The 25,888-nt window shown below is 54.5% G+C and overlaps 2 protein-coding genes across 5 annotated transcripts; both read right to left on the reverse strand.

The window, feature by feature from the left end:
- Positions 1-4,939: 4,939 nt before the first annotated feature.
- On the reverse strand, positions 4,940-7,388 carry RPL10A (ribosomal protein L10a). Its single transcript, XM_066359559.1, has 6 exons — positions 7,283-7,388; positions 6,910-6,984; positions 6,753-6,833; positions 6,252-6,400; positions 5,432-5,604; positions 4,940-5,142 (listed from the first exon to the last, which is right to left on the reverse strand). Exons 1-6 carry the CDS (start codon positions 7,285-7,287, stop codon positions 4,972-4,974), a joined length of 654 nt encoding a protein of 217 aa, XP_066215656.1. The 5' UTR covers positions 7,288-7,388; the 3' UTR covers positions 4,940-4,971.
- A 1,172-nt stretch (positions 7,389-8,560) lies between these two features.
- Positions 8,561-25,026, reverse strand: FANCE (FA complementation group E). 4 transcript variants are annotated; one of them, XM_066359560.1, is made up of 10 exons: positions 24,588-25,025; positions 20,377-21,007; positions 19,772-19,816; positions 19,420-19,479; positions 18,979-19,125; positions 18,061-18,184; positions 17,865-17,943; positions 14,334-14,400; positions 11,316-11,441; positions 8,561-9,061 (listed from the first exon to the last, which is right to left on the reverse strand). In XM_066359560.1, the coding sequence occupies exons 1-10, from the start codon at positions 24,833-24,835 to the stop codon at positions 8,960-8,962; spliced, it is 1,629 nt and encodes a 542-aa protein (XP_066215657.1). In that variant the 5' UTR covers positions 24,836-25,025; the 3' UTR covers positions 8,561-8,959. The 4 variants fall into 4 exon arrangements, with proteins under 4 accessions (XP_066215657.1, XP_066215658.1, XP_066215659.1 ...); XM_066359561.1 differs by having other exon boundaries at positions 18,979-19,122; positions 24,588-25,024; XM_066359562.1 differs by lacking the exon at positions 19,772-19,816 and having other exon boundaries at positions 24,588-25,026.
- Between the last annotated feature and the right edge of the window lie 862 nt (positions 25,027-25,888).

Consider the following 25,888-nt stretch of genomic DNA (forward strand, 5'->3'; position numbering starts at 1 on the left):
GACCCTGTGGGGGGAGGGGGGACTGTATCCTCAGTGGACATGCAGTGTTTGACACCGACATTTCACTGGGCATCCTGTGTTTTCATTTGCTAACTCTGGTAACCCTGCTCCAGAATCTAGTCTTCTAGGTGATTCTGGCCCAAGCTTCCAACTGGGCAGATGGAAAACACGCAGGTCCCTCTCCTCACTCAGCCAGTCAGTGGCAACACCAGGATTTGACCTGGTCTGTCTGACTCCTAAGTCCGTGCATCTGATATACTTCTTAAATAATTACCTGACCAGGTGGTTGCGCAGTGGATAGAGCGTCGACCTGGGAGGCTGAGGACCCAGGCTTGAAACCCTGAGGTCGCTGGCTTGAGTGTGGGATCATAGACATGATCCCATGGTTGCTGGCTTGAATCCAAAGGTCACTGGCTTGAAGCCCAAGGTCGCTGGCTTGAGTCCAAAGGTCGCTGGTTTGAGCAAGGGGTCACTGGCTTGGCTGGAGCCCCCAGTCAAGGCACATATGAAAAAGCAATCGATGAGCAACTAAAGTACTGCAACTACGAGTTGATGCTTCTCATCTCTCTCCCTGTTTGTCTCTCTCTCTGAAAAATATAATAATAATTAGGTGGCCTTTGTCTCGGTCCACCACATTGGAGAGACTCCATCCAGACTGTCACGAGCAGGATGGGGAGGTTAGTCAGAGCTCCAGCCAGGTGGGAGCGGTTTCTGGGGAAATTGGTTTGTGACGGACTCATCATGTGTGAGGCCTGGGGCTAGATGCAAAATCTAATCTCTGCACTAATACGTGATTACATCTATTGGGTGCTTGAAGCATTGTCATGTGGTTGCTGGCTTTGCTGCTCTTCTGGAGTAATCAGCTGTCTGGTAACCTCTGTAAGCACCATGTCGGGCCCTGCCAGTTGGTAGAGCATCTGCCTGGCATGTGGAGGTCCCAGGTTCTATTCCCAGTCAGGGCACACAGGAGAAGCGCCCATCTGCTTCTCCACTCCTCCCCCTCTAGCTTCTCTCTCTTTCTCTCTCTCTCCCCCTCTCTCTCTCTCTCTTCCCCTCCTGCAGCCATGGCTCACTTGGCCTCAGGCGCTGAGGTTGGGTTCCACAATACTAAGAAAGAGCTCAGTTGCTGAGCAACAGAGCAACGCCCCAGATGGGCAGAGCATCGCCCTCTAGTGGGCATGCCGGGTGGATCCCGGTCCGGGCGCATGCGGAAGTCTGTCTCTCTGTCTCCCCACTCATTGAACAAAAAAAATAAAAAGTGACGGTCTCTCATGCAGAAAATTCAAGGAGTGAAATATGAGCAGCCTCCTTGCTTTCTCTTCTCTGCCCCCTGCCCCCAACCAAAGTAGGAGAGGAGCCAGCGTAAGAAGACAGGTCTTCGGAGCCAGAAGCCCACGGTTTTCCTGGAAGTGGCTCTCTCCTTTTCCGGTTCTGTGGGAAGCTGCACAGAAGGGCCAACAAAGCTGGAGCCCAAAGTTCTGTCTTTCCTGCCGCTGTTTCCCGGGGAAGAGGGAGGAGTGCCATCATGTTGTCAATTCCACAGTCAACTCTGGAGAGTGTCTTGGGGGTTCCTGAGGGCTCTTGACTTCCCTGCAGCACAACTGCTGGAAAACGGGCTCCCCAGAAACCTGCATCCCGACTTCTAACTTGGCTGCACACCGAGCTCTGGAGGCTGGGATTTGATGAAAATAGTTCAAGCCTCCTTTACAGTAGAATCAGTCCGCCCCACACGTGTTCTCCCTTTGGGAGAACCATTCCGCTGCCGACCTTTTCTCTTGATTGACGTGCGGTCAGTCTCCCGAGGGAGCCACGTGTCTGATCAGATACCCCAGAGCCCAGCTGAAAACGGTCAGGGTTTCAGATCGAGCTGGTTTGTAGAGACTCTTTTCCCTAATACAGAAGGCTCAGATTTGTAAAGTGGAGTAGCTTTCATTTAGTCAGGTTCAGATTCATAATGCAGGAAGACTCAAGTTTCCAAGCATTTCTGAAACATACCCGTTTCCTTTGCCTTAGTTTCCAAAACTACTTTTTAAGGATTTTACTCCTCGACTCATTTCAGACAGGAGGGGTGATGGAGTTCGTCTCCCCATTCGTCAGCACATTGCTGAGGTGTCCTCGGGACGCCTCCACTCAGTCTGACATTTATGTACCAGGTCCAGTACATTTATGGATGTGGTTATATGAAATTACTTTTTTTTTTTTTAACTGAGGGGGAGAGATGAGAAGCATTACCTTTGTTGCAGCACTCTAGTTCATTGATTGCTTTCTCGTGTGTGCCTTGACCAGGGGGTTCCAGCTGAGCCCGTGACCGCTTGCTCAAGCCAGCAACCTTGGACTCAAGCCAGTGACCTTGGGTTTCAAGCCAGCGACCTTGGGCTTCAAGCCAGCGACCTTGGGCTTCAAGCCAGTGACCTTTGGGCTCAAGCCAGCAACCGTAGGGTCATGTCTGTGATCCCGTGCTCAAGCCAGCAGGATTTTGAACCTGGGTCCTCAGTGTCCCAGGTCGACGCTCTATTCACTGCGCCACCACCTGGTCAGGCCAAAATTACCATCTTATCACTGTTGTGTAATTGAGTGCTATGTGCCTGGCACTGCAAAACACGTGATGATTTTACGTTGGTACTCCTGTTTTTCAGGTAAGTACCATTATCACCTGCACTTTTTTCCTTTTAAGTGAGAGGAGCGGAGATAATGAGACAAACTCCTAGGTGCTCCCCAAACGGATCCACCTGGCAACCCTCATCTGGGGCAGACACTCAGACCAGTGGGATACCCTCCGCACCTGAGGCCGACACTCGGAACAATTGAGTCACTGGCTGAGAGAGAGAAAGAGGGAGAGAGGGAGGAGAGGGAGAGGAAGAGAAGGAGATGGTTGCTTCTCATGTGTGCTGTAACACCAGTGGCCAAGGCCAAGCAGGTTCACACTGGATTCGGACAGACGGTAGAGGAACTCAGGAACTGGAAAGTGTTGGGCTATTCCGTTTAATCAAGTCTCCCAACGGCGGGCAAGCCCACAGGCAGGGGAAACTGCTTCTCAGGCAAACAAACAGCAAAATGGCCCCTCACAGTGGCGGGCAGGCAACCCACCATCCGCAATCCCCCCCGAGCACAAGCGCCCATTGCCTCACATGGACCATACACATGTGGCTCATGTACCAATCAGGCAAAGTACTTGCAGCTGGTAAACCAGTGAGCAAGCCTAACACAGCTGCCCCACGTGTTCCCTGACCGGGGATTGAACCCGGGATGTCCGCATGCTGAGCCAGTGCTCTATCCACTGAACCAACCAGCCAGGCCCACCTGAACTTTCAAACAGACAACCAGTCTTAGAGACCCTAATACACTTGGCTCAACAGGCTCACATGGCTCCCCAGTGGCAGAGCTGGGATTCCAACTGGCAGTGGGGGGACCTTCAGCCCACAGGTAGCCACATGACTGGTGTTGCACCCACAAAGTTGAGTATGCATCTGAGGTCATGAGAGATCTCCAAGACCCTTGGCTCCACTGTGACATCGCTCACGACGGGGCGTTTCAAGCCTTTACCTCGTGGCTCTATTTTCTCTTAACTGCTCAGTGCCCTGCAAACAGCTTTGTGGCAGAGAAGGCATAAAGTACATTCACACTTGTAAATTACTTTTGTATTACGCTCCACAGCCAAATTTTCTTGCCATTTTAAGTATTGCCCTTTTTTTCCCCTTGGTTACAGATTATAGAACTTTAGAAATCCCCAAATAAAAATCCCAACTCCCAAGTTAAACATGGTCAAATGTTATGTAAACTCCCAATAATCTTTACTATACATAAACACTTCAATAAAACCAGGTCCTAACTTTACAGCCAGCTTTGTCCCTCCTTAAGTAAAGGGAACATCGTCTAACAAGCCTACTTTATTACTCCTAATACTGTAATAACCTAAGAACAAGTTAGGCTCACCCCATTAGTGTAGCTATTTCACCTGCAAACTAAAGTACTAAAACTGCTCAAGCTCTTTGTTGAGAACCTTGTATGCATCTCGTTCAGTGCCGGGTGAAGCTTGTTTGGAGGGGCAGCATGTTTCTGTGTTAGCCTTGCAGCTCTATTAGAACTGGTGAGAGGGCCTAACCAGGCAGTGGCCCAGTAGATAGAGCATCGGACTGGGGTGCAGAGGACCCAGGTTCAAAACCCTAAGGTCACCGGTTTGAATACAGGACTCCAAGGTCGCTGACTTGAGCAAGGGCTCGCTAGCTCTGCTGTAGGTCCCATGCCCCACCCCCAAGGCACATGAGAAAGCAATGAACCAAGGAGCCCCAATAAATACTTCTCATCACTCTCCCTTCCTGTCTGTCCATCTGTCACACACAGACTGGCGAGGTGGACTGGTTCATTTAGCAAGATTAATAAAGGAGGTTCAGGTCACAGGTATAAATCCCCGTTGGCCAAGTCACTTTTCCAGGGTCCAGCACTCAAGGCAGGAACAGCAGCCAAGTCCCCCAGGTCAGGAAGGAGCAGAGCCTGGAAGTCTCCATAGCCCCATCCTACCCATTTGTTCCCCTTAAAAAGGTCATCTTGTATTTCCCCAAACATCACAGGGTAAAATGCTACCCTGGTCACACAGTATATCCTACTTGGGGCCAGGCACCCATCAGGCCATATAATAAGCCTGCTGCCAAGGGCCCCGTCAACGTCAGAGCAGCCTGTGGACTAGTGTGCTGCCGGAGCGAGCACCCAGGCTGGAGTCCCGGCCCTGCCCTGCCCTCTCAGGGCCGGAGCTCAGTCCTGGTTAGCATTGCGCTGTCACAGGTTATAAACATCCAAGTGATGGGAGTAAGGACAGTTTTGCTGACAGTAGGTCAGCCTTCCCTCCCTGATTTACAGGATGGGTAAGACGACCCTTGCTGTGCTGTGGCACCCAGCACCAACCTACCCGCACCTCCCTCCCCAGCCACAGGCAGACGGCGGACACGGTAGCACTCTGGTTTATTAGGCTGCGCCCTAGTACAGGCGCTGGGGCTTGCCCATGGTGCTCTTGATGTACAGAGCCCGGACGTTCTGCCAGTTCTTTTTGAGCAGTGACACCAGGAAATTAACGGCCAAGTGGATGTTGTACACGAGCTCATCATCTGTCATCTTCACATGGCCAACAGCCACAGCCAGACACAGCACCTGTGGGGGGACAAAGGTCAGAGCAGGTCGGTGGCTGGAGGGAAGAGAACACGGGAAGCGTGGGACAGCTACACGGCCGACAGCCCGCCTGTCCCTCTCAGGAACCTAACGAGCAGTACTCTGGCTCCACACCAGGAAGATGGGAGCTCCCGGAAAAGCTTCCACTGCACCCAGGGACTATCACTTGTCCAAAGTATCCGCAGACAGACACCCGGATTCCCACGTGGAGAATGTGGGCCCACGTCAGGCCCTGCCTCAACCCAGACACCAGCCCCACGTCCTTCCTCACCTTCTTCATCTGGAACTTGATGGTGGATTTCACTTCATCGACTTTGGCCACCATGTTCTCATTGTGGGTCAACAAGGAAGGGAACTTGCCAGCCTTATTCAGGCCTGGGCCCAGGATTCTCGGGATCTGCTTGATCAGAGACTCTGAAGCCAAAAAGGCGTCATACTTCTTGGCTGATAGAGAGAGCAAGCCATGGGACGCTTAGGACCCTGCAAGGCCGCTGTCCAAACAGGGCTGTGAGCCCACCACACCCGTGGCCCCTAATCAGTGCAATCTATTCCTTCTCCAGGTACTAAGTCTTTTTTTATCCTCTCCTCAATCCAGTACTAATCAGCTCCACCCTCCGACCTTTACTGGTCCAACACACACACAAACCCCAGTACCAGAAGCCCAGGCTGACCACAATCCGTGCTGCAATGGGAAACGCACTCTGCGTACTCCTGCCTTCCCAGTTTCTCGCTTCATGAAACTGGGGCACCCTTTCCTAACTGTAAAACGCTTAGGCCACAGAGATTTTAAAAAAATGAAATTGGATCTTGTAGTAGAAATTCCTGTTCAGCACAACAGCACCTGACAACCCACTTAACGGGACCTCACCTGTTCAGAAGGAACCACTGCCCAGCCTGTTCCCTTATAAAATTTGATCCTCAAAGCAAATACATAAAGAACTTTCCTAATTCAAGTTAACCAACCACTACAGGTCCTTTGGGTCACAATTCTACCCTCCGTATCATTTAAAATGCCTTTAAATAAATGGTACTGGTACCTCGTCTGGACCCCTCCCCGGAGAACTGCCGGCCCACCCTCTCCCCACACTCACCCAGCTTCTTGACCAGTTTCTTATTCTTGTTGAGTTTCTTCAGCGCCTCGATGTCCATGTGGGGGATGTCCACGGCCTTGGCCTCATCGCAGTGCTGCTGGTCCCCCAGAACACACACGGAGAACTTGGGGCGGGGAGTGGACTTCAGCCTGCGTTTGGGGACAGGTCAGGTCAGGCCCAGACCCAGGTCCCAAGGACAGGGGCTGGGACCGCTGCAGCCACCGAGCCTTACCCAGAGCGTCCACGTTCACCAACAGCTAGTCTGGCTTCTCAAACTAGCCGGCGGGCTCGGCCCAGGCCTCGCCAAGCCTCCCCTCTTGTTTTAAGACCCAGGGTGGGGGTCCGTCCAGCCGCGCCTGCCCCGAGAGCAGGGGGTCTGAACTACCCGGGCGCATCAGTGCCACGCGTGCCCGCCCACCCGGGCTCAACAGGAGCCTCGCGGGCGGGCGGGCGGGGGCCGCGGGGGCACTGAGGGCTGGGTGGGGGCAGAACGGTGCCAACCTGACGGTGCCCGAGAAGCGTTTGTCCTTCTGAGGGTCATAGTTCTTCAGGCTGATCTGCAGCTCCACGGTCTCCAAAAACCTGGGGGAGGGACGGACCACACGTGAGCCGGCCGCCCGCCGGCCCCCACCCGCCCCCCGCGGAGGCCCGCGCTTACTTCCGGCGCTTGCGCTGGTTCCCGTGCAGGACCTCCCGCACCGCCTCGTACAGGGTGTCGCGGGAGACTTTGCTGCTGCGGGAGACAAGAGAGACGAGCGTTCAGGACCCGGACCAACACCCCCGGCGTCGCAGGAGCCTCCGATCTAGCCACTGGGGGTTCTGACACTAGGTAGGAGGATCTGAGCCCCAGGACCAGGCGCAGGCCCCGGGGAAGAGGGGCCCTCCTGGCGGCCGGGCTTGGCTCATGAACTTGAATTGCGGGGCCCGCAGCGAAGCAAGGACAAGGCCACCCCGATTCCGTCAGTGAGGCCTCCTTCCCCATGGGGAGATCTGGAAGTGTGGATGAGTACGGATAGCACCCTAAACATCACCTCATGGTTCCTCGCGCCGCAAAAGCCGGAAAAAAGATTCAACGATCTCGCGCAGGCGCTCAAATAGGGGACCTTGTTCTCGCGAGAGATGCCCGGTCGCTTCCCTCCAGAGCGTGGTCGGTCGCTCTATCCCCGGGAGCGCCGCCGTCCGCGGCCGCTGGAGGGCGCAGCCGCACGTGGCACCGCTAGATCAGCCTGGACTACCGGAGATGCCGCAGTCTGGGACGCCAGGCGGCACACTGAGACGTTCCGCTTTCGCGTCAGCAGCTGCCAGGTCCTTAAGGAAGAGGCTAGCTCCAGGGCTCGAGCTTCAAAAGTCACGCATACTGGGCACCGCATTTGTAATGGTCGTTTGAGAGGGTGCTGCAACTCCTGCATGTTTGTCCCCAGAATTCCTCTGCCCACCTTCGCACCTGTCTCGGTTCTCAAAAGCAGGCTTTACTCCTGACCTCTGTATCCTCATCGCCTCGCTCTAATGGGGGGCTCAGCGCTCCCGACAGAGTTGTGAGAAGGGACATGGCCATCCAGTTGTGTTCTTGGCCCCTGACAGCCTGCAGTGGGGAAGGGTTGGAAGGGACTGGAATGAACGGTCACCCGACTGTTGCTTCAGTAGCATCTACCTGTTCAGCGTTTCCTATGAACAAGGCGCCTCGCTAGGTGCTGTGGGAACATAAAGATGTTAAACAGGCCTGGCCTGTGGTGGCGCCGTGGACAGAGCTTCGACCTGGAATGCTGAGGTCATGGGTTCCAGACCCTGGTCAAGGCACATGCATCAAGCAAGCCAAGAACACCTGAAGTTAAGCAACTATACTTCTCACTACCCCACCCGTCTCTCCTCTCCTCTCTATAAAATCAATAAATAAAATCTTAAAAAAAAAAAAGTTAGACATGCCCACAGTATGCACACCCTGTCCGCCCCCTCCTGTTCAGGCACCACCCTCTTCTCCGCCCACAGTAACCCCAGGAGCCCTGGAGCCCTACTCAAGCATCTCCCCAAAAGCAGCCCCCAACTCCAGACTGACTCACTCCCACCTCAAGCCCCCCCCCCCCCCCAGTGGTCACTGCCCACACCTACTCCACAGGCAGCTAATAGGGCTGGGGTGCAGGACCACACAAAACAGGAATGAATGAACTGGACCACCTTCCCCTCACAAAACATTTCACTGGGGAAAAGATGCCCCCTTCACTGAGCAGGATGCAGTGCTGGGGGGGGGGGGTGAGTTGATTTTCAACAAATACCCTGAGTTAATAGGAAGGCGGGCACTGCTTCTAATGAGATATTATTGAGCCTCTCGCTTTTTATTAAATACTAGATACATTATAGGACAAACAGAGGATCATAACATACACTGGAGAACAAGAGATCTGTACTGAGCATCCAGGTCCCCCAGGGCTCCTGAGCACCATTTGTCTGTGCTGGGTCTGCTGGGACCCTATGGGGTTTACAGGAGAGCTTCTGTCGCCGCAGCCTGAGGCAGAAGTGACAAGGAGAGAGCCGGGGTCAGCAGCTCATCCAAGATGGCCTCTCTGCAGCCGGAACAGGGAGGCAGCTGGAGCCTGGGAGGGCCAGGCTCGGCCTTTACCCCCAGCCCGGGGGTCCGGGCACCGTGTGGAGGGCGGAGGTGTCCTTCAGGGAGCTGGTGAGGGAGCTGTAGAAGAGCGCCCCGCGGTGGAGGGTCAGGGGGCCAGGCGTCTCAGGGCAGCCTGCAGGGACTTCCTCAGGAAAGTGGTGTTGAGCGCCAGCGGGCTGGCCAGGCCCAGCTTCTGGGTTTCGGTGATCTAGGGAGAAGGAAGAACCGTGCCAGGACTCCAGCGGCTGGTCCCTCCCCTCCCACCTGACCCCGGCTCTGCTCAGAAAGCAGAGGAACCAGGACACACAGATGATGGAAGGAGGCGAACACGTCCCGGGCCACCGAACCTCACTGTATCACCACGGTGAGGTGAGGTCCTTGGATTCGGGGGGGGCCTGGGCCAAGTACTAACTGCCATGTCAGTAACCCTGACAGCCCAGTGCTTCCTACGTGGCAGCACCTCACAGGCATGACGGCCTACGATCCTCACAACCCTCCCCGTCACAGGTGAGCAGACGGCTTCCGGTCACCCCTCTGCAGCTGCCACGGTCCTTCCGGGCCACGCTGTTTCTTTCCTGACCTGTTGCTACAACCTCCCGATAGGCCTCCACCCTGCGTCTTCATTCTCTAAGGCCCACTCCTAACAGAAGTCAGAGGTTTATTGATAAAATGCGAATCTGATCAAGCCACTCCAGCTGAAGGCCCCGGGCGAACTCCGGAGGCCTCGTACAGGAGTTCCTCCTTCCAGGTTCTGGAGGATCCAGGGGCCTTCTGTCTGATATGTGTTCATGTATTCATTTTCCTGGGAGGAGCGATAGCTTTCACCAAACCATCAAATGGGCCTGTGACTCCCAAGAAAAGGGTAAAGAGACCACAGCCAAGAATACCAGACCTTCCAGATAAAGTCTAAGCTCCTCACCATAACCTACAGGGCCCGGCCAAGAATACCAGACCTTCAAGATAAAGTCCAAGCTCCTCACCATAACCTACAGGGTCCTCCCTTCCTAAGATGCTACCATGGCCTGGCACTGTGACATTAGGCAAGTTACCTTAACCTTCCCGAGTCTCAGTTTCCTTATCTATAAAATGAAGCTAATGGCCCTGGCTGGTAGCTCAGTTGGCGAGAGCATCGCCCCCGAAAATGCCAAGGTTGCAGGTTCGATCCCAGGTCAGGGCACGTATGGGAAGCAATCAGTGAACGCACAACTAAGTGGAACAACAAATGAGTGCTTCTCTCTCTCCTTCCCTTCCTCTCTCTGTCTCTCTAAAATCAATTTTTAAAAATGAGCTAGAGAAGAAACTGTAATGACATGGGGAAATGTTTACAATACAGATAAATACATGAAACGGAGCTGATACAGTTACTTTCACCTGGTGCTAACGCCGTAAGAAACCAGCCAGTGAACGGATGTGGGGCAGGTTTAGTGCAGTGCCCGAGAGGTAGCAGGGGCTACGCAGTACCCGCTCTTGGTGCTCCAGCTCTGAGAGGTAGCAGGGGCTACGCAAGTACCTGCTCTTGGTGCTCCAGCTCTGAGAGGTAGCAGGGGCTACGCAGTACCCGCTCTTGGTGCTTCAGCTCTGAGAGGTAGCAGGGGCTACGCAAGTACCCACTCTTGGTGCTCCAGCTCTGAGAGGTAGCAGGGGCTACGCAAGTACCCGCTCTTGGTGCTCCAGCTCTGAGAGGTAGCAGGGGCTACGCAAGTACCCGCTCTTGGTGCTCCAGCTCTGAGAGGTAGCAGGGGCTACGCAGTACCCGCTCTTGGAGCTTCAGCTCTGAGAGGTAGCAGGGGCTACGCAGTACCCGCTCTTGGTGCTCCAGCTCTGAGAGGTAGCAGGGGCTACGCAGTACCCGCTCTTGGTGCTCCAGCTCTGAGAGGTAGCAGGGGCTACGCAGGTACCCGCTCTTGGTACTCCAGCTCTCCGCCCTCTTGCCCTACCAAGTCCCACGTTCCTAGGGCCCAGCTACAGTGAGCTACCCGCAGCCCCCTAGACGGTCACTGTTGCCTCTGCCTGGAACGTCCTTTCCTCCACCTTGGCCCTTGACTACCGCTCACCTTTTACGAGGCAGGGACCCTGTCCCAATTCACAACCACAAACAAGGGCTAGTTGCCCCCTCTTCCTCTGCCACCAGAAACCCTGTGCACACCTGTCACCTGGCCCCTAGCAGATGTTACAATAATCTGTTCATCCCCTCTCCCCTCTGGCTGGCCCAGTGTTAGGGGAGAGGGTCAGGTCAAAGACAGGGAGTGTGATACAGTTACTGCTGACTCCCCACGTAGCACCTGGCCCACAGCCGTGCTGGCTGGACGCGCAGACTTCTAAGGAGTCTCATTCCCTAGTCCTGGGCTTGAACTTGTGGTTTCCCCGCTGACACTCAGGGTTTTCACCCTGGCACACAGACGGACAGGTTCCGGCCGGTTCAGAGCAGCAGGAGCGGCCCCCGTGGCCCCGTGAACACTCACATTGGCCTGATACTTGGTCATCACTGTCAGCAGGAGCTTGGCATAGGCGATGGACGTGGCAGCTGCTGGCCCCTCTTTACAGAGCCTCTCCATCAGCACGCCGAACGTCTCGGGGGTCATCTCCACCTGCACACACGGGACAGGAGCACAAGAAAAGGCCTTGCATTCAATTCGCAACTCCACCGCTCCTTAACGGGGTGACCCTATGCCATCACTTAGCCAAAATAAGCCTCCGTTTCCACGTCCGGGAAATGGGGCTCATAAACGCTAACTCGGAAGACTGGGGAAAGGATGAAATGAGAGAAAGCCTGGCACAGAGCTCTCAGGGAATGGTGGCTCGGCTGCAAAGGCTCAGACTAGGATGCCTAGCCTGGCGTGGTGGCAGCAGGTACACAGGAGCGGTCCTGCCCGCAGAACAGCAGCGCTTCATAGCCATCAGTCAGCGAACATTCTGTGCACCAGGCACCACTCTGAGCCCTTTACACCAGTCATCCCGTTCAAACCTCACCTGATGCTGCCCTGTGGCGGCGCAGTGGATAAAGCATCCACCTGGAGCGCTGAGGTCACCTGTTCAAAACCCCGGGCTTGCCTGGTCAAGGCCCTTACAAGAAGCTACTATGAGTTGATCTTTCTCTCTTACTTTCTGTCTCTAAAGTCAATAAATAGAATCTTTTTTTAAAGAAAAAGAAGAAAGATTTTTAAGAAACACAATACCCCCCACCCCACTCTGAGGTGGCAGGTGCTATCCTCACTCCCCTCTGTAATGAGGAGCAGGCAAAGAGGTTAGGTCAGCACCTGAGTTACACACAAGTGAGGCAGAGGGTTAGGTACTGACACAGAAAAACTGCCACTGCTACCTGAATACTATTAAGTGAATAATGCAAAATACAGAGCACCGAGCTTGGTGTTACCATCTTATATCAAAAGCAAAGGACATTTAAACATGTGTCTTTGTCGATACAAAGCATCTCTGGGAGGTTCCCCTGAAACTAGTAGCGTTCACCCAGAGGGGCAGAATCTGGGTGGCTGGGGGGCATTTTTCACTATTTCTTTCTTTTTATTTTATTTTATTTTAATTTTTTGAATTTTATTTATTCATTTTTAGAAGAGAGAGAGGGAAAGAGACAGAGAGAGAGAAGGGGGGAGAAGCTGGAAGCATCAACTCCCATATGTGCCTTGACCAGGCAAGCCCAGGGTTTCAAACCGGCAACCTCAGCATTTCCAGGTCGACGCTTTATCCCACTGCGCCACCACAGGTCAGGCTCTTTCTTCTTTTTTAATGAGGGTGGGGGGACAGACAGACAGGAAGGGAGAGAGGTGAGAAGCATCATCTCACAGCTGTGGCACCTTAGTTGACTGCTTTCTCATATGTGCCTTGACCATGGGGCTCCAGCTGAGCCAGTGACCCCTTGCTCAAGCCAGTGACCTTGGGCTCAAGCCAGTGACCTTGGGCTCAAGCCAGTGACCATCGGGTCATGTCTATGATCCCACGCTCAAGCTAGTGACCTCGGGATTTCGAACTTGGGTCCTCAGTGTCCCGGGCCAATGCTCTATCCACTATGCCACCACCTAGTCAGGCAAACTTTTTCTTTCTTTCCTTTTTTTTAATGTTCATTTTGGCCTGATTTGTGATGGCGCGGTAAATGAAGCCTGAACCTAGAATGCTGAGGTTGCTGGTTCAAAACCCAAGGTTTGCCTGGTCAAGGCACATATGGGAGTTGATACTTCTTGCTCCTCCCGCCCTCTCTCTCTCTCTTGTCTCTCTGAAAAATAAAACCTAGCCTGACCAGGCAGTGGCGCAGTGGATAGAGCATCGAACTGGGATGCAGAGGACCCAGGTTCGAGACCCTGAGGTCACCAGCTTGAGCGTGGGCTCATCTGGTTTGAGCAAAATCCCACCAGCTTGAATCCAAGGGTGCTGGCTCCAGCAAGGGGTTACTCGGTCTGCTGAAGGCCCACGGTCAAGGCACATATGAGAAAGCAATCAATGAACAACTAAGGTGTTGCAACACGCAATGAAAAACTAATGATTGATGCTTCTCATCTCTCTCTGTTCCTGTCTGTCTGTCCCTGTCTATCCCTCTCTCTGACTCCCTCTTTGTCTCTGTAAAAAAAAAAAAAAAGAAAGAAAGAAAGAAAAGAAAAGAAAAGAAAAGAAAATTCTTTCTTAAAAAAAAAATAGCCCTGGCCGGTTGGCTCAGTGGTAAAGCATCGGCCTGGTGTGCAGGAGTCCCGGGTTTGATTCCCGGCCAGGGCACACAGGAGAGGCGCCCATCTGCTTCTCCACCCCTCCTCCTCTCCTTCCTCTCTGTCTCTCTCTTCCCCTCCCGCAGCCAAGGCTCCACTGGAGCAAAGTTGGCCCAGGAGCTGAGGATGGTTCTGTGGCCTCTGCCTCAGGCGCTAGAATGGATCTGGTTGCAACAGAGCAACACCCCAGATGGGCAGAGCATCGCCCCCTGGTGGGCGTGCCGGGTGGATCCCGGTCAGGCGCATGCGGGAGTCTGTCTGACTGCCTCCCTGTTTCCAACTTAAGAAAAATACAAAAAAAAAAAACCCTAAAAAAATGTTTATTTTATTGATTTTAGAGAGAGGAAGGGAGAGGGTGAGAGAGAGAGACAGGAACATCAACCCATTCCTGTATGTGCCCTGACGGGGGATTGAACTGGCAACCTCTGTGCAGTGGAACAATGCTCTAACCAACAGAGCTATTGGGCTATTTTTTTTTTTTGAGCTTCCAAAATTGTGAACATATAAATTTATAACCTCCTGAAAAATAAAATGAAATTTATGCACACACCACAGAAAGTCCCTGCCAAGGACTGAGCCAGTGGGAGGCAGAGAAGGGATTTACCACACAGCCCGCTCTGCGCTGCCAGCCTGACGCCCCGGGACCCTCCCGCTGCCACGGGCACCCCGCTGTAGGGCAGCGATCACCAAGGGACTGGAAGCCCAGGCGCCCACGCCGTCCACAGCTCTGCAGCACTGTTTTGTCCCCTCTTCCCTGAGGGAGCCGCATACCTGTCGCTCCAGGAGTGACTGCAATACCGAGAACGTCTGCTCCTTCCAGGGCAGCTCCAGGATCTGCCTGCAAAGCACAGGCGCCGGGGTCAGGCCTGGCCTCCCACCCCAGCCTGGGTCTCTACTGCTCCTTCCCCAAGGCAGGGACAGGCCTGGGGACAGCCAGGATCCCCAGCTAGCAGAGGAAGGGGTCAGAGCCCCCTGCTGCAGCAGCGCCCACACTTGGTGCCGGCCGGCCACAACCCAAGACCCCGGGAGCTGACGATGAAGGAGCTGGCAGTGGGATGTACAAAAGGTGCGGGCAACCGGGGAACAGGACGGTGGATAGGATGACCCACGTGAGGCTTCCCGAAGGCGAGTCCTCCCTGCGGAGCCCAACCCATTGGGCGGCTTGCGCCAGCGGGCTTCCTGTTCTACCGCGGCCCTGGGCTTGTCTGGAAAGGCAGCATGTCACACGGACAGTGTGGCCTCTGGGTGCGGACCTGGATTGATCCCCGGCTTTGTCTCACGTGCTCGCTGCGTGAACTCTGGCCACGCCCCTCACCCTGTCTGAGCGTCAGTCTACCGTCTCTATGGTGGCAGCGGGTGCGCAAAGAATAACTGAGATAATGACTCTAAAGCACAGACAGTGCTGCCTGACCTGTGGTGGTGCAGTGGACAGAGCGTCCACCTGGAACGCTGAGGTCGCCGGGTTGAAACCCTGGGCATGCCTGGTCAAGGCACATACAGCAATCAATCAGTGAACAACTAAAGTGAAGCAACTATGAGTTGATACTTCTCATTCTCCCCTACTCTCTCCTCTCTCTGTAGAATCATCCGGTAAATTCTCTAATGAATAAATAAATAAACAAAGCACAGACGGGGTTTGCTATGTGGTGGCTGATAGTCTTCAAGACTGTCCCCTTCTCATTTTAGACTTAGCATTCTACAGTGCATGTTGGTGTCCAATGGGGTCTTACCTACTTCTTATTCCTGCATGTCTGTGTCCTGACTCCCCAGTTTTAATATCAATTTAATAACAATTTCTGAGCATTCACTAAGTGCCAAATACTATACTGCAGTCTTTACATGGATTATCGCATTTACTATCTGGAGAAGTCCTACAGAGCGCATATTAGCCTCATCTTTCACACGAAGAAGCTCTGCGGGGCTCAGAGATATGAAATAACCTGTCTGAATTACTCATTTTAAAAAAGGACAAGGATGGCCCTGGCCGGTTGGCTCAGTGGTAGAGCGTTGGCCTGGCATGCAGAAATCCCGGGTTCAATTCCCAGTCAGGGCACACAGGAGAAGCGCCCATCTGCTTCTCCACCCCTCCCCCTCTCCTTCCTCTCTGTCTCTCTCTTCCCCTCCTGCAGCGAGGCTCCATTGGAGCAAAGATGGCCCGGGCGCTGGGGATGGCTCCTTGGCCTCTGCCCCAGGCGCTAGAGTGGCTCTGGTCGCAACAGAGCGATGCCCCGGAGGGGCAGAGCATCGCCCCCTGGTGGGCAGAGCGTCGCCCCCTGGTGGGCGTGCCGGGTGGATCCCGGTCGGGCGCATGCAGGAGTCTGTCTGACTGTCTCTCCCTGTTTCCAGCTTCAGAAAAATACAAAAAAAGCCCTGGCCGGTTGGCTCAGCGGGGGACCCGGGTTCGATTCCCGGCCAGGGCACATAGGAGAAGCGCCCATTTGCTTCTCCACCCCCCCTCCTTCCTCTCTGTCTCTCTCTTCCCCTCCCGCAGCCGAGGCTCCATTGGAGCAAAGATGGATGGCCCGGGCGCTGGGGATGGCTCCTTGGCCTCTGCCCCAGGCGCTAGAGTGGCTCTGGTCGCGGCAGAGCGATGCCCCAGAGGGGCAGAGCATCGCCCCCTGGTGGGCAGAGCCTCGCCCCTGGTGGGCGTGCTGGGTGGATCCCGGTCGGGCGCATGCGGGAGTCTGTCTGACTGTCTCTCCCCGTTTCCAGCTTCAGAAAAATACAAAAAAAAAAAAATACAAAAAAACAAACAAACATAAAAAAGGACAAGGTTGAGATCTGAAACCATGTCTGACTACAGAGCTCTCAACCACAGTGCCAATTTCTTTCTTTTTCAAAAAAGTTATTGATTTTAGAGAGAGAGGAAGGGAGAGAGACAGAAACATTGATCTGTTTCTTTACGTGCCCTGACTAGGGATTGAACCAGCAACCTCTGCATATCAGGACGATGCTCTAACCCAGGGGTAGTCAACCTTTTAATACCTACCGCCTACTTTTTTTTTTTTTTCTTTTTTTTTTAAATTTTTTTTTTTAATTTTATTTATTCATTTTAGAGAGGAGAGAGAGAGGAGAGAGAGGGAGAGAGAGGAGAGAGAGACAGAGAGAAGGGGGGAGGAGCTGGAAGCATCAACTCCCATATGTGCCTTGACCAGGCAAGCCCAGGGTTTCGAACCGGCAACCTCAGCATTTCCAGGTCAACGCTTTATCCACTGCGCCACCACAGGTCAGGCCCTACCGCCTACTTTTGTATCTCTGTTAGTAGTAAAATTTTCTAACCGCCCACCGGTTCCACAGTAATGGTGACTTATAAAGTAGGGAAGTAATTTTACTTTATAAAATTTATAAAGCAGAGTTACAGCAAGTTAAAGCATATAATAATAATTACTTACCAAGTACTTTATGTAGGATTTTCACTAAGTTTGGCAGAATAAATCTTTATAAAACAACTCACTATAGGCCCTGGCCGGTTGGCTCAGCGGTAGAGCGTCGGCCTGGCGTGTGGGGGACCCGGGTTCGATTCCCGGCCAGAGCACATAGGAGAAGCGCCCATTTGCTTCTCCACCCCCCCCTTCCTCTCTGTCTCTCTCTTCCCCTCCCGCAGCCAAGGCTCCACTGGAGCAAGGATGGCCCGGGCGCTGGGGATGGCTCCTTGGCCTCTGCCCCAGGCGCTAGAGTGGCTCTGGTCGCGGCAGAGCGACGCCCCGGAGGGGCAGAGCATCGCCCCCTGGTGGGCAAAGCGTCACCCCTGGTGGGCGTGCCTGGTGGATCCCGGTGGGGCGCATGCGGGAGTCTGTCTGACTGTCTCTCCCTGTTTCCAGCTTCAGATAAATACAAAAAAACAAAACAAAACAACTTACTATAGTTAAATCTTTTTATTTATACTTTGGTTGCTCCGCTACCGCCCACCATGAAAGCTGGAGCACCCCCTAGTGGGCGGTAGGGACCAGGTTGACTACCACTGCTCTAACCAATGGAGCTATTAGACCAAGGCAACACAGTGCCAGTTTCCAACTACGCTGTGAACTCCTCAAGAGCTGGGACCCCCAACCTCATCTCAGCATTCCACAAGGCACCTGGCATGAAAGACTGACAGCCCGGGCTTGGGAAGTGGGCACGGGACAGCAACTTGCACGGGCCCACGTGGGAAGGCACAAGCCAGGTTCAGACAACAGCGAGAGGGGGCACCTCCTGTGTTTTGGGCACAGGGTCTGAAGCCCAGTTGGCTCCCACTCCACAATGCCAGGAACAGACTTGGCCCGAGGGAGCATGTGGGAGGGGCATGGCGGCGGATACACTCACCCCAGCATGTGGACCTGCCTGTCTGGCTCCAGGGCCTCGTCCTTCACCAGACAACACAGTAGCTCTGTTTGAGCTGGACCTGGGTAGGGACAGAGCGCTCGGTCCGTTACAGGGGCCTCGTTGGAGAAGTGTCCACTCACTGGACACCCAGCTCCTGCCAGGGCCACCCTGGGGTGGAGGCTGGTTTCCGACTCACCTGCCTCTGGGGCCTGGAGCACAGGGCCGAGGAGAGCTCTGCAGACGGGGTAGGTGTACTTGGCACAGAAGGAAGTCAGGGAAGTTGTCAGCAGGCGAGAGGCTGAGGAAGTCAGGGACAGAATCTACAGCCAACGGGGAGGAAAATACTATTTATTTATTTTTTGTATTTTTCTGAAGTGAGAAGCGAGGAGGCAGAGAGACAGACTCCCACATGCACCCAACCGGGATCCACCAGGCATGCCCACTAGGGGGCGATGCTCTGTCCATCTGGGGCATTGCCCCGTTACAACTGGAGCCATTCTAGCACCTGAGGTGGAGGCCATGGAGCCATCCTCAGCACCCGGGTCAACTTTGCTCCAATGGAGCCTTGGCTGCAGGAGGGGAAGAGAGAGACAGAGAGAAAGGAAAAGAAGAAGGGTGGAGAAGCAGATGGTTGCTTCTCCTGTGTGCCCTGGCCTGGAATTGAACCCAGGACTTCCACACGCTAGGCCGACGCTCTAATCACTGAGCCAGCCGGCCAGGGCCAAGGAGAATACTATTTAATCCATTTCCTCTTCTCTTCACTAAGTGCTGACTAGACACATATTTCAGATGGTGGTGTGTGTTACAGAGGGAAAGAAAAGTTCTTTCATCTCGGACTATATGAACCTACCCACTGGAAGAAGCACTTAGCTCCCTTCCCCAGTTCCCAAATCCTTCTGAAGGTCTGAGGTTCAAGGAGGAATGAGGGGCCATGTGGGTAGATGGCCTGAGGTCCATGCCCTTCCCTTGCCCCAGGCTGCCTGGGCGGGCCAGATGCCCGCAAGGCTGGGGACAGCCTCCCGCAAGCGCTCAGACCCTCTCCCTCAGTGTGCCCGGCCGTCCAAGCACGCCCCAACGAGCCTGCCCGCCCGAGTGCGCCCCCGGACGTGCCTACCCGTCCGAGAAAGAGGCTCCTGGCCAGCACAGTGGCGTTGCCGAGGCTGAGGGCTGGTGAAAGGGACAGCAGCCAGGTACAGAGCCGCAGGAGACCCGTGTCCGAGAGCTGGGGCAGCTGCAGCTGGGCACAGAGCAGGGCCACCTGCTGAGCAGGAAGGGGGACAGAGGGACACACAGTCTGTCTCTGCTAGGCTCTCAGCCCAACCGGGCCGCCGAGGGGGAGGGCAAGGACACTCCAGGGTAAAGTAAGGCTGGGCAGGCTGCCCTACAGGGTGCGGGAGAGGACTAAGAAACCACTCAGGATGAGCCCTGCCTGAGACCAAACAACCCAACAAGCTCCCCGCCCGAGAAATGCCGCCGGAGGCAGGGAAGCGGAGTGGAACGGAGAGGGCGGGGAGAGGGGTGTGCGCTCAGGGCCAGGCAGTCTTCCTGGACTCACCTGGCCGGGGCTGCATTCATGGAGAAGCTGCAGCTCAGCTGGCGGGGCACCCTCCAACCCCTGGGGAGGCAAACCCGGGTTAGGGCTGGCAGAGTGCCCGGGGACCAGTCACTGAGGTCACCCCTTCGACTACAGCGGGTGGCTGAGGACCCCGGAGGTGCTACCAGAGGGGAGGGACTCATTTGGGATGAGATGAGATATCTGTACTTCGGCCGAGAACTGCCCAGCAGCGACTGTCCTCAGATCTTCACTCCACACCCCCCTTCAGCCACCCACCACCCCGCTGGGGCCTCCCTGCACTGGGGCCGCCTGGGGCACAGCCGAGGTCCGGGGAGATGGAAGGGCCAGTCACCTCCCCGAAGGTCGTGAGCAGCTGCTGCAGCCTGGGCACCTGGGCCTGCGGAAGAGAGCCCGGTCACTGCCCAGTCCCCGCCCGCTCCCCGCGGCCCCCAGCCCAGTCCCGGCTCCCTCTCCTGAGAAGGCCCATCGTCGGTGGGAGCTGGCAGGCAAGGATGATTCAAGAGTGCCAAGAATATAAACCCTGAAAAGAGCTTAGGAACTCAAACTAGACAGGGGCCATGCAAATCCAGCTGTCTGGACTGCTCTTCTCCGCACCCACCCTAACGGGGCAGCCCCAGGCCGTGAGCGGGGAGTGCAGGCGGGGTGCCGGCTTCAACCCTGGCTCCCACAGAACGGGGGGCTCCCGAGCCTCTCCTCTTGACTGGTACCCTTTAGCCTCATGGGACAGATCATTAGGTCCAGGGTTTCCGACTTCCCACAACTCCCTTCAGCAGAGTCTACAGAGCAGAGACCACATTCCTTCAACCCCACCCTCCTGTCTCCTGCTCCACGGACTCCAGTTACCTTAGCTGGGTCAGTGTCCCAACCGGCTTCTGCCCTGGACAAAGCCCCCCACTCCTGCAGGCCCACTCTACAGCCACCTCCTCGTCCTGGTACCTGGACAGCTTCGGGCAGCTCCAGACTCGCGGCGGCTCCCTTGGCATCCTGCGGCCTCTGACCCGCCTCTCTGGGCTCGGCCCCCACAGCAGGCTGGGTCTTCACGGGAGAAGCGCCTCCTCCGTCTGCCAAGGTTTCCAAAGGTTCGCGTTCAGCCCTGTCTTCCTCGTGACTTCCCTCTTCTTCCCTTTCCAAACAACGGAACCTTTTGGGGGCCCTCTCCCCCTCGGGACTGGGAGGCTCTTCCTCGGACTCCTTTCGACGTTTCCCGGGCCGCTGGGGGTCCTTGGCCTCCTCGTCCTCCTCCTCCTCTTCTTCTTCAGGGTCTGGAGACGGGGTCGCCGGGAAGCGCCTGCCCCCGGGGCCCAGCTGCTTACACAGGTCCCGCAGCTGTCTCCGGCAGCTGCCAGACAGCGGGGATGCTGCCCGCGCGGGCGCCTCACCGCCCAGGTCCCTCCGCAGCAGCTCGCCCAGGGCCCGGAGCCAGGCGTCCGGCTCAGGGCTCCGATCCTGCCGGGCGACCTGCAGCAGAGGGAGCAGCCGGTCTTCAGGCAGCGACGGCCTAACGGCCATCAACAGGGACATCAGGTTCCGCCGGCACACCCGAGGCAACAGCAGCAGCAGTGGCTTCCTGGGTGGCAGACAGGGGAGAGGGGCAAGCGGTTAAGAGACTTGCTAGAGTCATTCAGCAAGTGTTCACTGAGCATCTAGCCTACCCTGGGCCCTGCTTTGACATTTCCTAAGTCAGCTGAAAAATTCTTGCCGGGACTACTCGATAATAGGCCCACACTTTTTTCTTTACATAAAAAATAAAAAGGCCCTGGCGGGTTGGCTCAGTGGTAGAGCGTCGGCCTGGCGTGCAGAAGTCCCGGGTTCGATTCCCGGCCAGGGCACACAGGAGAAGCGCCCATCTGCTTCTCCACCCCTCCCCCTCTCCTTCCTCTCTGTCTCTCTCTTCCCCTCCCGCAGCCAAGGCTCCATTGGAGCAAAGATGGCCCGGGCGCTGGGGATGGCTCCTTGGCCTCTGCCCCAGGCGCTAGAGTGGCTCTGGTCGCAACAGAGCGACAACCCGGAGGGGCAGAGCATCGCCCCCTGGTGGGCAGAGCATCGCCCCCTGGTGGGCGTGCCGGGTGGATCCCGGTCAGGCGCATGTGGGAGTCTGTCTGACTGTCTCTCCCCATTTCCGGCTTCAGAAAAATACCAAAAAAATAAAATAAATAAAAAAAAAGTGACCCTGGCAGGGTAGCTCAGTTGATTACAGCATCTTCCCGAGAGGCCGAGGTTGTGGGTTCAATCCCCAGTCAGGGAACATGCAAGAGACAAAGCAATGACGGCACGGATAAGCAAATAAGTCAGTGTTTCCTTCTGTGTCTCTCTGCCTTCCTCTCTGTCTCTAAAAATCAATCAATAAATATAAAAAACTTGAGCAGGCGGTGGCGCAGTGGATAGAGCGTCGGACTGGGATGTGGAGGACCCAGGTTCGAGACCCCGAGGTCACCAGCTTGAGCGCGGGCTCATCTGGTTTGAGCAAAGCTCACCAGCTTGGACCCAAGGTCGCTGGCTCGAGCAAGGGGTTACTCAGTCTGCTGAAGGCCCGCGGTCAAGGCACATATGAGAAAGCAATCAATGAACAACTAAGGTGTTGCAACGAAAAACTGATGATTGATGCTTCTCATCTCTCTCCGTTCCTGTCTGTCTATTCCTCTCTCTGACTCTCTCTCTGTCTCTGTAAAAAAAAATAAAATAAAAATAAATAAATACATAAATAAACATAAAAAAAATAAACAAGTCCTTTCCCAAACTATACAAAAAGATACTCCCAGATGCTGAGCAAGGCTGTCTGTGGCCCAGTGCTCCGCTTGGCACTGCCCTGGAACTCAGGGGTGCCATCTGTCAGCTCTGATGCTCCCTTCACCAGAATGAGCTCCCCAGAGCCAGAGGCCGTGTCTCCTTCCCGAGCCCCCGCGCCCAGCACGGCACCAGTCCCCAGCGGGCACTTGGTGCGCATTTGCTGAATGAAGTGACTCTGAGAATAAGTGTCAGATACCAGCAGGGCTTCCGTGGACAAAGCGTCGTACTGTCTGTAAGGTGGTGAGGGCACAAGTCCAGCTGCTGTGTGACCTGAGCTTGCTGGTGCCAGCTAGTCACGGTGCAGCCTGCCCACCAGCCAGCCTGCTGCGGCTCCTCTCTGTACACAGCTGGGCAGAGCTGTTCAACACCACACACAGGTCTCGGGATATATGTGAGGGGGAAAGAAACCCCCAAATTTTCTTTGTGAAAAACACTGAAAGAGAAAACTAGAATAAAAGTTAAAAAGATTTAAACTGGAGACAGGGTTCAGGCATCGGGTAAAATTCCCTTGGTTTTGCCTTTCTTTCTGTGCAGGTTTCAGACTCATCCTAACAAATGTCAACATATGCCAGGACTCAGAAATACACACCGCTCCATCCCAGAAGGGATCTTCTTTACTTAAGCATTATTTTTAAATGCTTATTTATTGATTTTAGCGAGAGAGGAAGGGAGAGAGAGAGAGAGAGAGAGAGAGAGAGAGAGACAGGAACATCGATCTGTTCCTGTATGTGCCCTCATCAGGGACTGAACCAGCAACCTCTGTGCTTTGGGATGATGCTCTAACCAACTAAGCAATCCGGCCAGGACCTACTTAAACATTTTAAAAATAAAGTCCTGCCTGACCAGGCGGTGGCGCAGTGGATAGAGCATCAGACTGGGATGCAGAAGGACCCAGGTTCGAGACCCTGAGCTCGGCAGCTTGAGCGCGGGTTCATCTGGTTTGAGCAAAGCTCACCAGCTTGGACCCAAGATCGCTGGCTCCAGCAAGGGGTTACTTGGTCTGCTGAAGGCACGCAGTCAAGGCACATATGAGAAAGCAATCAATGAACAACTAAGGTGTTGCAGCGTGCAATGAAAAACTAATGATTGATGCTTCTCATCTCTCTCCGTTCCTGTCTGTCTGTCCCTGTCTATCCCTCTCTCTGACTCACTCTCTGTCTCTGTAAAAAAAAAAAAAAAAAAAAGTCCTCAATTCATTCTTTAAAAAAAAAAAAAAAAAAAGTTTGAGGTGGATATTTGAGAGTAGAGAGGTGGGCTTTTAGCTTTTTTATGTGCATGGTCACCCTTACTGGAGTTAAGTGTTAAATGTAGAAAAAGAATACATAGGATTACAAAAGAAACCAATGATACTGAAGTACAAGTTCTATCCAGGGGCCTTACGTTAAGATCCCCTCCCCTAGACTAAACCAGATATCTGGAAAATATTTCTATAGCCTCCAATTTGGGGTTTTGAAAGTTCTCCTGACCCATCACTTGGGAGTATGAGAAGAAAATATAAAAATATAACAACTTCTGTTTCTACCTATCTAAAACATAAGAAATTAAGTATTACAAATTTTTAATATATGATTGGCCCTCCATATTCCAGTCTCTAGCCTAATTCAGAGGTAGGGGTTTCCAAGAAGAGTGGAAGGCTGGCTCTTCGGATGCCTAGGGGATGCAGGTGGCACCTCACTCACTTTTTTTTTTTTTTACTTTCTAGGTATTTTAGTTAAATATGATAGTTAATTGTATTTATGGATACAGGATTATCTTTTTTTAAGAAAACCAGAACCCTCACAAAACCTACACATGGCTTATCAGGACGCCTGAAAAACAACTGAATACCAATAAGGAAACACAACCAAACAAACGAGAAAAGGGCAGGGCCAGCACTTCAGCTCCTAGTAGGAACTGCCAGCCTCATGAAGTGGTTAAAAAGCTAATAATAATAATAAATAAATAAGTGCACATTGACCCAAAGACTAGAAATGATCACGAAAGTAATCTTGCCCTGAAACGTATGTCATACTTTGAAAACTGATAATACAAAGCAACCGCCACCAGAAGTTTGTCATTTATCTCATTTTAAATGTCCATTTCTGTACACTTTATAATGCACGCATTTTAACACACGTGTAACATCGTGCATACGTATGCCTATACTGCAGGTACGAGCTCGGTTTTTTTCCAGAGATGGACTTATAATCGCTCATTTACACCCTGCCGGGGGCACGCCTCACGTGCAGGCCGGCACACAGGGTCTCCATGCGGTGCCGCAGGGTGCCCGGCAGGGGAGGCAGCGGCCCCGGCCCCCCGCGCCGGGCTGGGAAGGGTGACACGCGCGCCCAACGCCCCGCCGGCGGCCGCGGCCGACTCACAGCTGCAGCCGGCAGTCCGGGCCCTCCGCGACGGGCTCCTCCCGGCACAGCGCCTCCAGGAGGTAGCCCCAGGCGAAGGGCTCCCCGCCACGGCGACCCAGGGTCCGCAGCACCCCCAGGCCGCGCCGCGCGCCGTCCGGCCCCTCCTGCAGCGCCTGCAGCAGGAGGCGGGCGGGGGCCTCCAGCGGAGCCCAGGGCGCCGCTTCCGCGCGCTCAGTCGGAGCGGACGCCGCCTCCGGGGCTGCCATGCCCGGGGCCTGCGTGTCTCCCGCGCTCCGTGTCGAGCCTTAGCTCCCAGGCCTGAAGAAAGGGAGAGGGACTCCAGCCTTCGCCCGGGCGCCACGGCGGGAACCCGCCCACATTCCCTCCTCAGTGTCCCAAGTGCGTCGGGACGCACGGTACCCCGGGAGACGCGTGCGCTGGGAAAAGGAAGGAAGCTAGAGGCCGGGTGGGGCAGGGCGGGGTCTGGGGGTGGGCCGGAAGAGGCGGGGCCATCAGGAGCGAGGGCAGCGGGAAGACCAATCGGGTGGGTCCTCCGGAAGGGGCGGGTCCAAAACGAACGGAGTTTGTTTCTGGGAGGAGTCATCCCAGAGCTAGCGGGACGGGGCGGGGCTTGATGGAGGGGCGGATCTTTCGCCTGCTGTGCCCTATCCTTCCTCCACTGCTGTCTGTAGTAGGACAGGGGTGCTGAATGGATGTCAGGAATCCTGTTGTACTTCAGAAGCCAACCATCGTTTTTTTCTTTAAAGATATTTATTTATTAATTTGAGAGAGAGAGAAAGAGAAGGGGGGAGGAGCGGGAAGCATCAACTCATAGTAGTTGCTTCTCCTATGTGCATTAATCGGGCAAGCCCAGGGTTTTGAACCAGCAACTTCAGCATTGAGGTCAACGCTTTATCGACTGCACCACCACAGGTCCGGCAAACCATCATTTAATTTTAGCTGACGCCCATATTGCTTGTAGACCATAGGCTTTGATAGGATTTGATCACAGATCACCACCCGGCGATAACGTCACCTGTTTCACCGGGCCATCAACTGCTATCATTCGGGTTTCAGTCGTCTCCAGACATATTTGATGTACAAATATCCCTGAGAATGGGGTCGCAGGGATAAAAGCTAACGCCCTCTATGTGATCAGAGGCCTTGCCTGGAACTTACTCCTATAGACGAAAAAGAAGCCTTGCTCTGATTGTTTGTAAGGGGCCAGGGTGGCTCCACATCCCAGGGTTTCAGTTAAAGGAAATCTGCTGGAGGAGGCAGGCTTCATGCAAAGGGAGGTGCAATACTGTGCTGTATAA

Source organism: Saccopteryx leptura, chromosome 1 (assembly GCF_036850995.1).
Source record: "Saccopteryx leptura isolate mSacLep1 chromosome 1, mSacLep1_pri_phased_curated, whole genome shotgun sequence".
Classification (NCBI taxonomy): Eukaryota; Metazoa; Chordata; class Mammalia; order Chiroptera; family Emballonuridae; genus Saccopteryx; species Saccopteryx leptura.

Bases quoted from the DNA above. Each gene is read 5' to 3' on its own strand.
- FANCE (XM_066359560.1), bottom strand. From the start codon at position 24,835: ATGGCAGCCCCGGAGGCGGCGTCCGCTCCGACTGAGCGCGCGGAAGCG. The intron at 19,480-19,771 runs GTGACTGGCCCT...TTGCCTCCCCAG, and splicing joins TGCTCACGACCTTCGGGGAG to GGGTTGGAGGGTGCCCCGCC. The intron at 18,185-18,978 runs GTAGGCACGTCC...CGTTGGCTGTAG, and splicing joins GGAGCCTCTTTCTCGGACGG to ATTCTGTCCCTGACTTCCTC.
- RPL10A (XM_066359559.1), bottom strand. The intron at 6,401-6,752 runs GTTGGCACCGTT...CCCCAAACGCAG, and splicing joins CGCTTCTCGGGCACCGTCAG to GCTGAAGTCCACTCCCCGCC. The intron at 5,143-5,431 runs GTGAGGAAGGAC...GTCCCCCCACAG, and splicing joins TCAAGTTCCAGATGAAGAAG to GTGCTGTGTCTGGCTGTGGC.